Below are 13,228 nucleotides of genomic sequence, written 5' to 3' on the forward strand. Positions count from 1 at the left end.
TTTTTTTACGGCTGCCAGCATTTACTCTGCATTATACAAATGTACACTTTTTGTTTCCTACAATTAAATGAGCGACCTTTGAAACAATTTTGTTGAGTTTTAGAGTCACAGACACAAATATATGTCATATGGCGCCTTTTCCAGCTTTTCAAGGTGGAGGAAGACCCCAGGTGTCCTTCAGAGCATTGTTTCAGCCACGGGTGGAGCTACCGACCTTCCGTCAGCCACCTTGGCCTGCATCCTCAAGCGAGTTTTTTGAACCCACATATGTGATGGGCAAGTGAGCGATCGTAGCCACTCGGTTACGAAGACATAATAATGGTATAATCATATTTAACTACCAAAATATTCAGGTAGATACCTTACACTGTATTGTACCCGTCCTTCTGGATAAATATGCATAAGCTTATTCGGCACTGTAACTAAATGAAATCGAGCATCTTTTTCATTGGCAATGAATAAATCAGGAACCCAGATGTTGTCCATTAGGCGTGAATCAAGTTCCAAGGACCTGAGTTTGGGAATTTTCCGATACGCGAGTCTGCTGTCGTTCCAAGTTTGTCGCAGAAACAGTCCAACTGAATAGTCCTATAATTTGATAAACAAGTACTATAATCATTAAAGGCAACACATCAACTGCTAATGACATTGTACGTAAAGTACGAGACAAAACGGAAGAAAAGAGTGGTAGGAAGAGAACTAATTTCCTTATCGTGACATTACCGTTAATTGTCCTTTTTAAATGTGTGCAATATTATCTTCGGTTGCTAGAATCCATTATCAACAAATCAACCTTTTCTAGTAAAATAAGACAATAAGCTCTTCCAAAAAAGGAATGTGTTGATACATAACATCTTTCCTTTGTTAAGTATAATAAACTGTGCACCTGCTGTTTTCTCTCATTTTCAGGGCGGTGTTTGTTTTCTCTGAATAATTATTGTGAAAACATAGTTTAAGAGTTTCTTTCTAATTCGAGGGGTGTTCAAAATGTAATACATTTGGGTTTGTAAAAAAATATTTTTCAACTATGCTGTTTTTCAGAAGTAATCATGCTATTTCGACAACATTATTTCTTGTTTCCTCGTTAGCCACTTCTCAGAACTGCAGCTTAAGATTCCGATTTTCGACCTCTATTTTCCGGTATATTTAAAGGTAAACAGCATTCAGAAAAGCACAAAACTATTCCCTTCAAAATATTTTAAGACGTGGTGGGATTTTGTCTTTTTTAATCAAATTCTATTAAACCTAATTCCTAATTCTTCTGTTGAAGAAATTGATATCTGAGCTGTTCCTGGTTAATTTGTACATTGTATTTCGATATCGCATGTATGCGTTTTTTAACTTTTAGTTTCACTATTTACAAAACTTCAGTCTTCACAGAAATTCTAAAAGTCGGAATAGATAAGCAGATTTCTTCTGAAATCCTTTAAAGCATCACCTTTCTCCACTCCCATATTTTGCCTTACAAAAACTCCTGCTCGGATTTTCATATCGTTATATCTCTATTCAACGAGATGCCTACGTTTAGAGTCAATTTCAGTTTTGAGTTTGTAATACAGAGCATACGGAGAATTCTAAAAATAAAAACCCTGAGGCACAATTACATTCCGGTTTTTATAACTTTTTAATTAATGGAACGCTATAACAATTTAAAACATTCCAAAGAAATCAAACTTGTCTACCATTCACTGCTAGTAGATATGACAGTACCCAAATCAAAGGTATGTATTATTTTTGTACTGAAGGAAACTAAAACGATCAGTTTTACAGTTGTGTTTCAATCCTCAATGGACAAGTGCAAATATTGCTTGCATTTTTTCCCCGAACATTCCTTATTGTATTAGCCAAGTGGGTATATATTCGTTTGGTTATTAAAACATATGTTTCTGTAATTTGTTTAAAATCGTTTACAGAAGAGGAAATAAACCATGATATTACTTTAAGAGCTGTTCCACTTATACATGATGTAGGCATTATCTGTTTCAAAATATTTTATTGCGTATATGTACGAAAGCAATAATAAATATTAACCGGTGAAAACTTGTGAAACATATAGTGTACTTTACAAAGGTAAACTTTCCTTTTCTCTTAGGTACTTCATTAGTTATTCCATGCCAATATTCTATGTTAATATTTTAGTAAGAACATGTTAAATAGATTCCTTTAATACATAATAAATGAGCCGCGCCATGAGAAAACCAATATTCCGGTAGTGCGTTTGCGACCAGCATCCGCGCAGTCTGTTCAGGACCCATGCTTTTCGCTTTCAAAGCCTACTGCAATTAGAGAAACAATTAGCTAACAGCTTAGATCATGAAATAAAAACCCTGCGGATGCTGGTCTATATCCAAGCAGATCGCAAACGAACTTTGTTGGTTTTCTCATGTTGCGGCTCTTATATCTAATCAAACTTACTATATGTCTGTGTACACATGAATACTCCAGTATACCAAAACTGTAGTTTAAAATTTCTACTTATGAAACTCTCCTTCTACAAGCAAGCAAAATATTTACGCGTTAACGTTTGTGAAAGTATCTAATAAACTATCATTTCAAGTGTCCATTCTACGACAAAATTAAGTTTTGTGTTTTGTCATGAAGTGCTGCTAAAAAACAATGTATCAAGAAGCTACGTTGTTAAGGAATTATGGATGTTCCAAAAGTCAGCAAAGCTTTCACTTAAATGCAACTGAGAATTCGAGTAATAAATCATAATATATATAACTGAATTGCTTAACAGTTAGAGGTGTGTATCTTACCATACTAGATTCACTGATACTGTCTATATTTGTAATATGAAGCTGCACAAGAACTGTCACTGGAAAATCTGAAATTAAATTAGATAAGCAAAAGATCATTGTACTTCAGATTGACACTGTGATTTGGATGCAGGTTGTTTACTCTTCAGATCGTCAATTCTAATCATTGACGTAAACAGTATGATATATCTTAAAATGCATTACGCCAAGGTTAATTATTTTTCACGTATATTTCTTTTGAATACAAAATATTCTTACGTATTTAAACGGACACGTCTAAAGATTGTGTTGAACAAGTTGAATTATAAATGACAAAATCAATTATAATGATTACTTAATTTATTCATATAAAACATTAATAAAAAGAAGTTACTTTACTTTCATGAATACCGACGGTTTGGAAGGAATGGCTTTAGTTTCAAACATTGCCTCTAAATCCAAAGCATCAGACACAGGTACACAACAGTTTTACTTTCATCTTAAATCTTCTGATGAAAACTTAGATATTACTACACCAAAGAGTGCCACTTCGATATTATCACTTCAGAAATAATGTGGATGAAAACAAACATCGCAAATGTAGACTAAATCTGACATTATTATCATTTTGATTGATTTTCAATATTTTTCTGCTTTGAAGAAAAGAAAAGTAAGGATTATTTATGTTGTATATCTGTGTGTTCATGGGTTCAGTCCTAGAAAATATATGACCATTGAGCGTGTTTTCTTTGTTACTATATGTTCTTGCAAGCTTACTTCTCTTAAATTCAGCCATGTCAGTATTTTAATCAAAACGTCTTTTAATTAACTCAACAACATTACATTACGTAATTATTTTCATCATTAAACCGTAATCCAACAGGCAGATTCCCATCTGACAAATTGGTGGAAAGCTAAAATACTTTACTTTCATCTCTGGCCAATTGTTTTTATTTCCATATGCAAAACATCGCATTTTGTGTGTTATTTTCATTAGTTTCACTACGTTTTGTCAGTTAGGTCTCCGGATAAAATATAAACAAGAAGCAATTATTTGTCTTTTGATGGTTCAATTGATATTCCTTGTGCAATTATATCAATCCTGTAACTTGATATATGTATTCTTATGTTTTGGCATAAGCAGGATGGGGGTAATAAGCAATGAGAAACCGAACACTTCTGTCAGAATTGTTTCGTATTGTCACTTTCCTGATGGTAGGCACAAATGAAAGCCCATACACAATGTTACTGCCCCCGTTTGCACTTTGCACTATCACTTATTCATACTTTAATTTCATAGCCGCTCACGCAACGAACAAAATGCTAAACATAAATCACAATATTATTTTGTTTTATTGACTTCATGACATCTCTATAGATATTGGCATGCAAAGAGCACCCAGTAATCAAGCTATATAATTATAGTCTTATCATATAACAGAAATAGGCTCTTGAAGAGGTACGATAACACAATTTGGGAAGAGTAAATGTTACGAAGAAAGCGAGCTTTATATTCTAGACAGGATGCCCCTGTGAAATATCAATTTTTGCCTATGTACTTTAAAAAAAAACCTTTTCATATTTGATATTTAATATTCTCACTTTACGTCATTTAGTCTAATTTGATAAATCAAAGTCTTTTTGCATATAATTCATCTTACCGTCTTCGTAGTTTGGAGGTATCCTTGGGTCATAGTTGTTTAGTAATTCATCGAGGGTTCTTTGTCTGAAAAGACTTTTTAACATCTGAATCTAGTAAACGGGATAGTAACAGATAGTGCTTGTTGCATCGCGACAATGTAGACAACAGTCAAGAAGCTAGTTATAAGTTCTGAGCACACCTGAGACAACAATGCTTAATATGTACAAATAAATCCACATCTAATGGTAAAAATATAAAATCGAATATTATCTCATTTACAGCTGTTTTCAGTGAACATAAAAATGGTTTTGACTGTTCTTTTCGAAAGCTACATTTTTCATGTACGCTATTTTAGTAAATAAAAAATGTTGACTATAAGTCTGTATGTTTTAATCATCTATGTGTTTATAATGGAAGAAATTCAATGTCTTTTTGAGAGCATTTTGGACACACATCAATGATTTAAGATATTATACTTTCTAATAAAATGTTATTCTAGAAACATTTGATTCCCTTTCCTCTTCAACATTTTGGTATTACCTATTTATGCAAAACATGCTTTTCATTGCAAAATGCAAGAGCTGTATTTTGTATTTTATTCAGCTAGTATGATAATTATAGTAGAGTAATAAATAAATATATTTAAAGGCTCGTGCGAGTGGTTAAGCGCTGATTCAAACATGCCTCTCGATGTGGATTCGAGCTCATTGGGGTTGAATTTCATGAGGAGCATCAAGGCTTCGAAGTCGGGTTCTACAGTCCGCTCGTATGAAATAATGACGGGGCACTGGTCTTTCACACCATCAAAGCTGGAAAGTCCCATATGACAAAAGTGTCGTGCGACGTTAAACCAAAAAAAAAACAAAACAAAAAGTGTAAAAGCACTCAGTTATAAATTTTTTCAGAGAAATAAACCTGAAGTTAATGTAGATGATAGAAAACTGATTAATAATACCGCAGAGACAGAAAACATTAACAAAAGTGAAAATCTTTGTTTGCATATACGTTCTAAGAAATGTTGATAGTAAGGTAAAGCAAATTGACTGTGACACAGGATAAGATGTTTGTTTTTCAGTGCCTGAGTACTGAGGATAAATGTATTCATTTTTCTGACTTGAACATGTCTCTGTAGAGTAATAAAGAACAAAATATCAGCGAAAGCAAGCCTCAAAAGTATTGAAATATTTAAGTCACTCGTTTAGCTTTAAAAAAAAAAAAAAAAAAAAAAAAAAAAGAAAAAACAGAATAAAGCTTCTTGGTGTACATAGCTCACATATTTTTCTTTTACGTAAGTCGCATAATTGCTAGACTAACGAATTCACCATATTCCGAAAACATACGTAAAATCATTTTTAAGCAAAGTGAAAAAAACAACAACGTAGAATTCCTCGAACAAAGAAGCATCACATAAACAAGACTCATGATTAACTAACTAGGTAAACAAATTCTTTTAAACAACAGCTGTATGACACAAACTTATAACCTGTAAGATTTAGAAATAGTGTGGTATTGAGACCTGGCACCGGCTGCAACTGGTGATGCTGCTTTTACAGGAAGTTTATCACATAAACAGTCGTATTGTACGAGGACGAAAAGCGTGTGGATGAACAATACAACGTCTAACTTCGTCATGGTGGTGATTTAGGATGGTCTCATGTCTAAAAAGTAAAACCGAAAAATTGTTTAGCTTTTCATTTTCACATATTAAATGGAACACAGATAGCTGTTAAAGATTGTGCCGTTTGTTTTCGTTAACTAGAATGTATAGCTCAACAATGGGAGTAGATAGATAGATAGCAGATAGATAGATAGGTTTATTTCGGTTAAGGAGTGCACATACATGGGCAATTGAAAACAACATGTATAGTAAATACAACATAATAACATAATGCATATATAAAATTATAAATAGCCATGACAGGCACACCGTCACCAAGGATTACACAAAAAAGAGAAAACTATTTCCATTGTGGTCCTTTATGTTGGTGGCATGACATAGAGAGGCATAACAGAGTTTACAGAATTATGTTACTAGATGGAAATTGAAGTATGTGACTAGATGGAAATTGCACAACTATATCAATTAAAGAATTATGTGACTAGATGGAAATTGTACAACTATATCAAAGAGTAAAATGCGAGCTTAAGTTAAAGTGTTCATACATCGAAAGCCATATGAATAGTTATTAAAACACATCAAATAGTTATTAAAACACATTAAAGTAATTATGCTAAACTGTCTAGTGAATAATTCTTTACTATGTTTAAAAAACAGGTAATTTCTCAGTCTGTGCTATACTAGCAGGCAACTTATTCCATAGGGAAATACCGGAAAAGAAAAAGGACTTTAACCAAAAGCCTTTGACCTTTGGAGCAGCAAAAGCACCTTGGTGACTTAACCTTTTCCTATATGAATGCACAGTATCCTGTGGGATAAAATTGTCTCCCATGTAGTCCGGGGCTAAGCCATTTTTATCTTAAAAACATGACACAGGATAATCTGGTCTACACGTTTGTTGACTGGTAACCAGTTGAGAGATTTAAAGTGCTCTGGGCCAATGTGCGACCTAGCATCAAGGTCTAGAACAAACCTCATTAACTTATTATGTGTGGTTTGGAGCTTGGATTTAAGTAACTGAGTTAGACTTTGGTATGATATAAAACAGGCGTAATCAAAATGAAATTGGATTAGGGCCATGACAAGAAGTTTCTTGATGTATGTAGCAGTGGGGATGTATGGCTTTAATCTCTTAGATAAGCTAAAAATTAAAACCTTGCGAAGTATAATACCGATTGATAAAACATCATGATTCCACTATCGATCGTTTTTTAATTTTCTATCTGTTACAATCATCAAAAGTGAAATATATGATGCTTGTAAACTTTTAATATGTCCCCTAATTTTGATTTCAAATGCAACTAGTTTACAACGTCAAATTTTCCAAGAAAAAACACATATGCTGGATAAAAGATTTATTATCCAATAGAACATATATACTTTGATGATACCGGAGACATTTGGAAAATTTGTAATGTAAGAAAACAAATAATTACTTCATTCAAACGAAAACCATACGGAAAAAGCTTTTTAAACAATTGAATTGAAAAAAAAGTGAAACAAAAATCGAATGTTGCATACATTTGCTCATTTTCCACTTGTCAAATGATACAAAATGTACAGTCCATATTGCAAATTAAAACTGACGCTGTATCTCATCATTTTACTAAATATATGATAATTATGCTTAATAATTATAATATTATTATATAATTTACAAGAAAATATTAATTTTCAAAAACGGCAAATGTCGCAGTAATATTTTTTTTCTACTATTAAAATAGTTTTAATATTTGAAAACCAAGGTTAATGAAACATTTGCATTTTTTTCTTGAATTATAAAGAGAATAATTTGAACAGATATTTTAATGATAAAATATATTTGATGAATGAAACTTTTATTATCTTCGGACTCCGTAATTTCCATTGCAATCCCAAGATAGATTGGAAAATTTAATTTACGCTCTATGAAAGAAACTCAATTTCCCCAATAATATAGATAATCTAATCAGTCTGCACTATTGGGAGCTATAAAATATATTCCTGATTTTAAATGTTATAGGACTTGAAAATATATTTTCATTTAAAAAATGTTTCTTCTACGAGTACCCGACAAACATGGACATGTGCTATTTATTTATCTATTCATTACCGTATCTATCTATTAATTCATGAATAAACACATTTAGATGTATATAATACCGTTTTGTTAATATTGTATGAAACCAAATTGTATAATCTCTTGAATTAAAGAAGGCCCGAGAAACGAACGACCTCCTGACATTTCAAAGGCAACAAAATCAAATAAAATTCCGAGTTTGTTTTTTTATTTTTTTCCTTCTAATATTCCGTTACTACAATAGAATAACGTTATTGAAATTATAATTTGAGAATTATACTATATGCAACAAATAGCAACTATCAACAAAGTTTTCAATTTTTATCAGGTTTTAGGATAAATAAAAGTATGGACCCCGAGTTAAGCCAGGAAAGCTTTGATTGTACTTTTAAAGTCATGTTTAGACAAACTTAGGAATAATACATAGATCTACTTTTCTAGACGTTATTCCGACAATAAGATCGGCTAATGAAACACTTACTTAATTACATCGACAAATAAATAAGTATGAATCGAATCATTTTTGGATAACAGTATCAAATCTTAATGCATGAGACATAAGGTGTTACTACTATTCAACAGAAATTTTCAAGTGTAAAACAGTTTAAATATCTGAAATACTACTACATTGTCTATCAAATATTATAATTATATATCTAATGTATAGATATAAAACTAAATATGTATGAATATTTGAGACAAGTATGCTAACTTGCAAAAATAAATTTTCAATGTTGAAAATAGTACCTGATAGCTTAATATCCACTACACACATAAATAGACTGCATGCTAACAGTAGCTTCATGTTCATACTTTTTAACAGATTCTTTTCCGTTTATCCGTTACTATTCTTATTTCACTGAAATGCTAGCTCGGCGGAACTCGTATTATTGGACTTGTATTTCTGCTAGATAATAGCCGTAGAATGGAAACATAATGGAGGAAATCGTTTCTTACAAAATTTAATTAATATACTGGGAGTGTTCCCTCAAAGAAATATTCTGTTATTACTTATTATACTAAATATGCCATAAAAGGAGGAGAAACTAGCAAAAAGCGTTGCCTTTCAGTGCTAACCAAAGCAACCAGTATCTCATAACCACTGAATAAGGGCTTACGTACGTTATATGAATAAGAAAATATTGCTATTGAAATTAAAAACTTTCTGCTCACAATCTGGAAATAATATTCTTATTTCCGTAATATAATAATGACTTTCTTTGTGAAGTTAACACTTGTATCAGTGTTTCCTATCGTGAAAGTTTCACATACAGTGAAGTGTTTATATTTTAAAGATTCACAACTCCGTAATTGAGAAATAAATAAGTAATTCCAAAAATAAATTTCTTTGTTATTATAATGTGATTCTGATCTCAAAATGTCTTGTAATTTACATCATTTTATTTTACATACATGCATATTGAAGACAGATATATTTTTTGGTGAGTACACACACATTTATAATGGAAACATATAGAATCATATCGCCCAAAATGGCATATAATTACGGTTGTCTGAAATGTTTACATTTACACTCAAAATGATATCCAGGCTTAAACACGCTATACTGGTATTTCTCTTTACAAGATACATATTATTAAAGAATGCTATATTTTACATTTTCTTCTAAAAAAGTGAAAGAAGACTGCAGACTGCGTAACAAAATGATAAATAAGTAAAAGCCATGTCATGTATAGGATGTATCATCTGCATAACTATGTCTTTATGTTGATTCTACCACTTTCTATATTCATTTTCAGCCTCAATCAATAGTAAAAATGTATACAATATGCTTGCATTGGTTCATAATAACTAACATTATTCAATTTTACAATACTACAGACTGTATTAGATAAATTGCTAGCATCATATGAAACAGACAAAGCTAATACAAAACATAACTGAGCCAATATGAGAAACACAGGGCTAATACGAGAAAACAGGGCCAATCCGGAATTCAAGCATTTTGATCGGTTCAAAAGAGAGGGCCAATAAGGAGAAGTCACTTCCGTAAGATTTTTAAATGACGCCATTATGTTTTACATCAGAGTTATACATTACAGTTCTTTTTCACATTTTGACAAAAAGTCATCTAACATGCTCATGTAATAACCAAGTATGACTGAGCGGATGTACGTCTTCATAGATTACAACGATACTTTCGCTTATTAGGTATTTTGTAAAATGCAAGTGTTTCCTGTCAGAACTTCTGGCTGTTGTCAAGGAAAATAATAAGAAAATACTAAAACTCAGATTAATTAACACTTACCCTGCTAAATTTCTATAATGAACTTGTACATCTTTTAATATAGACAGTGCCATTAACTATTAAAAGGGGTGCTTACTAAAAAGATACTAACTGAATGACGAACAGTGCAGAACATGATCAGACTGCATGGATATGTAGGCTGATCTTGATCTTGGTCTGCACTGGTCGCAAAGGCAGAATTACTTTCCACTAGCAAGCTAAGGGTTAAAAGGATGAGACTTTTCTTTAACAGACATTTTGATAGTGTGGACTAATTTAGCAACGATAAATAGCGATTCAAATGCTGGAAAGTGGATGAATAAATTGGCGAACAAGAGTGTCATTCGTGAACTGCAACAATATTGGATAAGAATTAAACGAGGCATGGGAGTGTATAACATGTGCTTGGCTGGTTGAATTATCTTGTTCAACACATATGTGTACAATTTTGTGTCTCGTTGCCTGCAGCCTTAATGGAAATGACTTTTAAAGCAGTTGTATCACAATTCAAATGATAAAATAACTCACTAAAGAAAATAAATAGGAATTCAAAAATAAGGTAAGTTTTAGCTACTCTTGATTTTGTCACATCAAAAGTATCTCTCAGAATTATGTTCAAGTACCTACATATAACTCATCCTGTTTTACCGGCTAAAATGATTATGATTTCTAAAATAAGTCTAAACAACTTGTCAAGATATTTCATATGAATACGCATAGCTGCCATTAGGTAATTCACAGAGTTCTTATACTGTTACCGCCAACAATCGAAATTTGAATAATAATATTATCATTAATCAAGCGATTTCATACTGGCCTAGTTATTTGTCCTCGAGCAGTCGTATTGGCCATCGGTCTACTCCCTCGGGCCAATACGACATCCCTTGAACAAATAACAAGGCCAATATGAAAGTGTTTGATTATTAATATTATATTAAATATCCGTAATCTTAACAATACAAAAAAGTAGCTTACAATATTATTCCAGTCTATGATTTTAAATTCACAAAGACAGAAGATCTCACTATGTATAATTGATTGATCATCACGGATTTAGATTTTATAAATAAAAACAAAAAGATACTAACTTAAGGTCAAATACCAGCAACTTGTCTGTTGGAGCTTTAATTTATAAGAGAATCCCTACTGTAGGCAGTTGGTTCATAATATTATATTCAATAATTGTCATAATGTTGATCAGAAATACCATTAAACATTACTTAAATACTCATTGACATTTTCTTCTTCTTTCCTTAATTTCATAAATTATACAAATAACTTAATAATGTATGAAATATTTATCAGCAAAAAAATCCGGTTACAGTTTCAATTACATTTGTATCTCGATTTCAAATAAAAAAGAAAACAAAAACATTTGTAAAATATAGATCACTACATCTAACAGTGATCAACTCAGTCAATCTAGTGTTTTCTATTTGAAGCCTGTCGTTTATATGTCTTACAATGAATTCATAAAAACATGCTATGTATCTAGGGAAAAATATCAGTCTAATGAATACAAGGACAAAGCAATGCCGTGTTTATCGCCTCAGGCTGTCACCATGAAACAAACACTTGACAATGAAAAGAAAAAAATGTCCATTTTCAGTGAGAAAGCATTAATTGCCGATTCGGTTGAGAGTATTACCTGGTAACCATATATGGACTACTTCAAATACTAAAAAGGAAATTAAAGGCCATCCATATTAAAAAGGTAATTTTTTTTTTTCATTGGAAGACATGATTATTAAAACAACACTACTTCATATAGTGGACATGCGTACGTATTTTTCCTTACCAGGCACACACATATGTATTCAAGAGGGGCAAAAAAATGAGCAACACCCTATATGCGCCCTAGCCCCTAAGGCAGAATTATGTAAATATAATAACGAATATGACTATAATGAAGTTGAAGTAAATTATGTGACAGTAGACGATAAAGAATCAATGCCAAACGTTTGTGTCGTATATGTTCCTGTTAAAAGTTTCAATTAATTAAACAGAAAATGTACTGATATATCACTGTTTCAAGCCTATAGAAAGCAACCAAATGACCAGCATAAACGATTTAAAATTAAGGACACTCGCTACAGTTTCGTATTTTTTTCTCAATGATAGATTTTGATGAAATGTTTTGTATGAAAAGATCATGTTATGATGTATTGAAAAATAAAATCAAAATACTAGGTCACCAGCTTTGTTTCAATTTAATTTGCCTCTAGATATGGTGCTATTTTAAACATTTTTCAAAATTTCTGTAATCCTAAAATATATTTCAGTAAAGTACAATAATCTGCATAAATTTGATTATCTAAGCATTTTTCTAACGGAAAACAATATATCTATTTGAAACATGCTCAGAGAAATCAAAAGAACATGATTTTGTAAAGAAAGGAATACTTGTTCAGCAGACCCAATGGGCTATTTTTGCATATTTTTGTCAGTTTGAAGTTGGTACTTCTGCTATTTTATCGAGTTTCACATAATAGAATTTAATCAAACTCTGCACATACCTTTGGTTATGTCTACCTAATCTAAAACAAAAAGAAAATTGATAGGTCACCATATTAGATTTCGCTTAAATCAAATTACAACGAGGTGGATTGTGGCGGGCATTTATACAACGCAGGTTGGTACGAAATACTCTTTCAGTGTTTTAACAAATGACTTAGAAATATATATATATAATTATCAAACGGCAGATTTCTTAATAAACGGATTTTAAGGTGTTACTGAAGCATTTTGATGGCATAGAACGATGAAAGTTTTCGCCCGTTTTTTAACAAAACCTATAGTTTACGAATGTACGGTACGGGTACGGTACGGGATTAGAAACAGCCGTGACTCAATGCAGAGATTGAGCGCTGGTATAAATAACATACTCCAGTATATGTCGGATTGAAGCAATTTGAACTAAAAG

General features: G+C 31.8%; 1 protein-coding gene across 4 annotated transcripts in view; it reads right to left on the reverse strand.

The window, feature by feature from the left end:
* LOC123557060 (glycine receptor subunit alphaZ1-like) overlaps window positions 1-13,228 on the reverse strand; it is a 121,293-nt gene that overhangs the window by 4,020 nt on the left and 104,045 nt on the right. For 2 of the 4 annotated variants that reach the window (XR_008370976.1, XM_045348262.2), the window contains exons 2-5: window positions 5,864-6,038; window positions 4,400-4,464; window positions 2,760-2,827; window positions 362-588 (exon numbers count right to left, since the gene is read on the reverse strand). Coding sequence is in view for 3 of the 4 variants with exons in the window: in XM_045348262.2 (XP_045204197.2) it covers window positions 362-588; window positions 2,760-2,827; window positions 4,400-4,464; window positions 5,864-6,012 (509 nt within the window). In the remaining variant the exon portion in view is untranslated. Of the gene's footprint in view, window positions 1-361; window positions 589-2,759; window positions 2,828-4,399; window positions 4,465-5,863; window positions 6,039-8,804; window positions 8,908-13,228 lie in introns of those variants that run through there. The other 2 variants (XM_045348264.2, XM_045348266.2) reach the window with 2 other exon arrangements.

The sequence above is a fragment of the Mercenaria mercenaria genome, chromosome 5, assembly GCF_021730395.1.
Source record: "Mercenaria mercenaria strain notata chromosome 5, MADL_Memer_1, whole genome shotgun sequence".
In the NCBI taxonomy this organism is placed as follows: domain Eukaryota; kingdom Metazoa; phylum Mollusca; class Bivalvia; order Venerida; family Veneridae; genus Mercenaria; species Mercenaria mercenaria.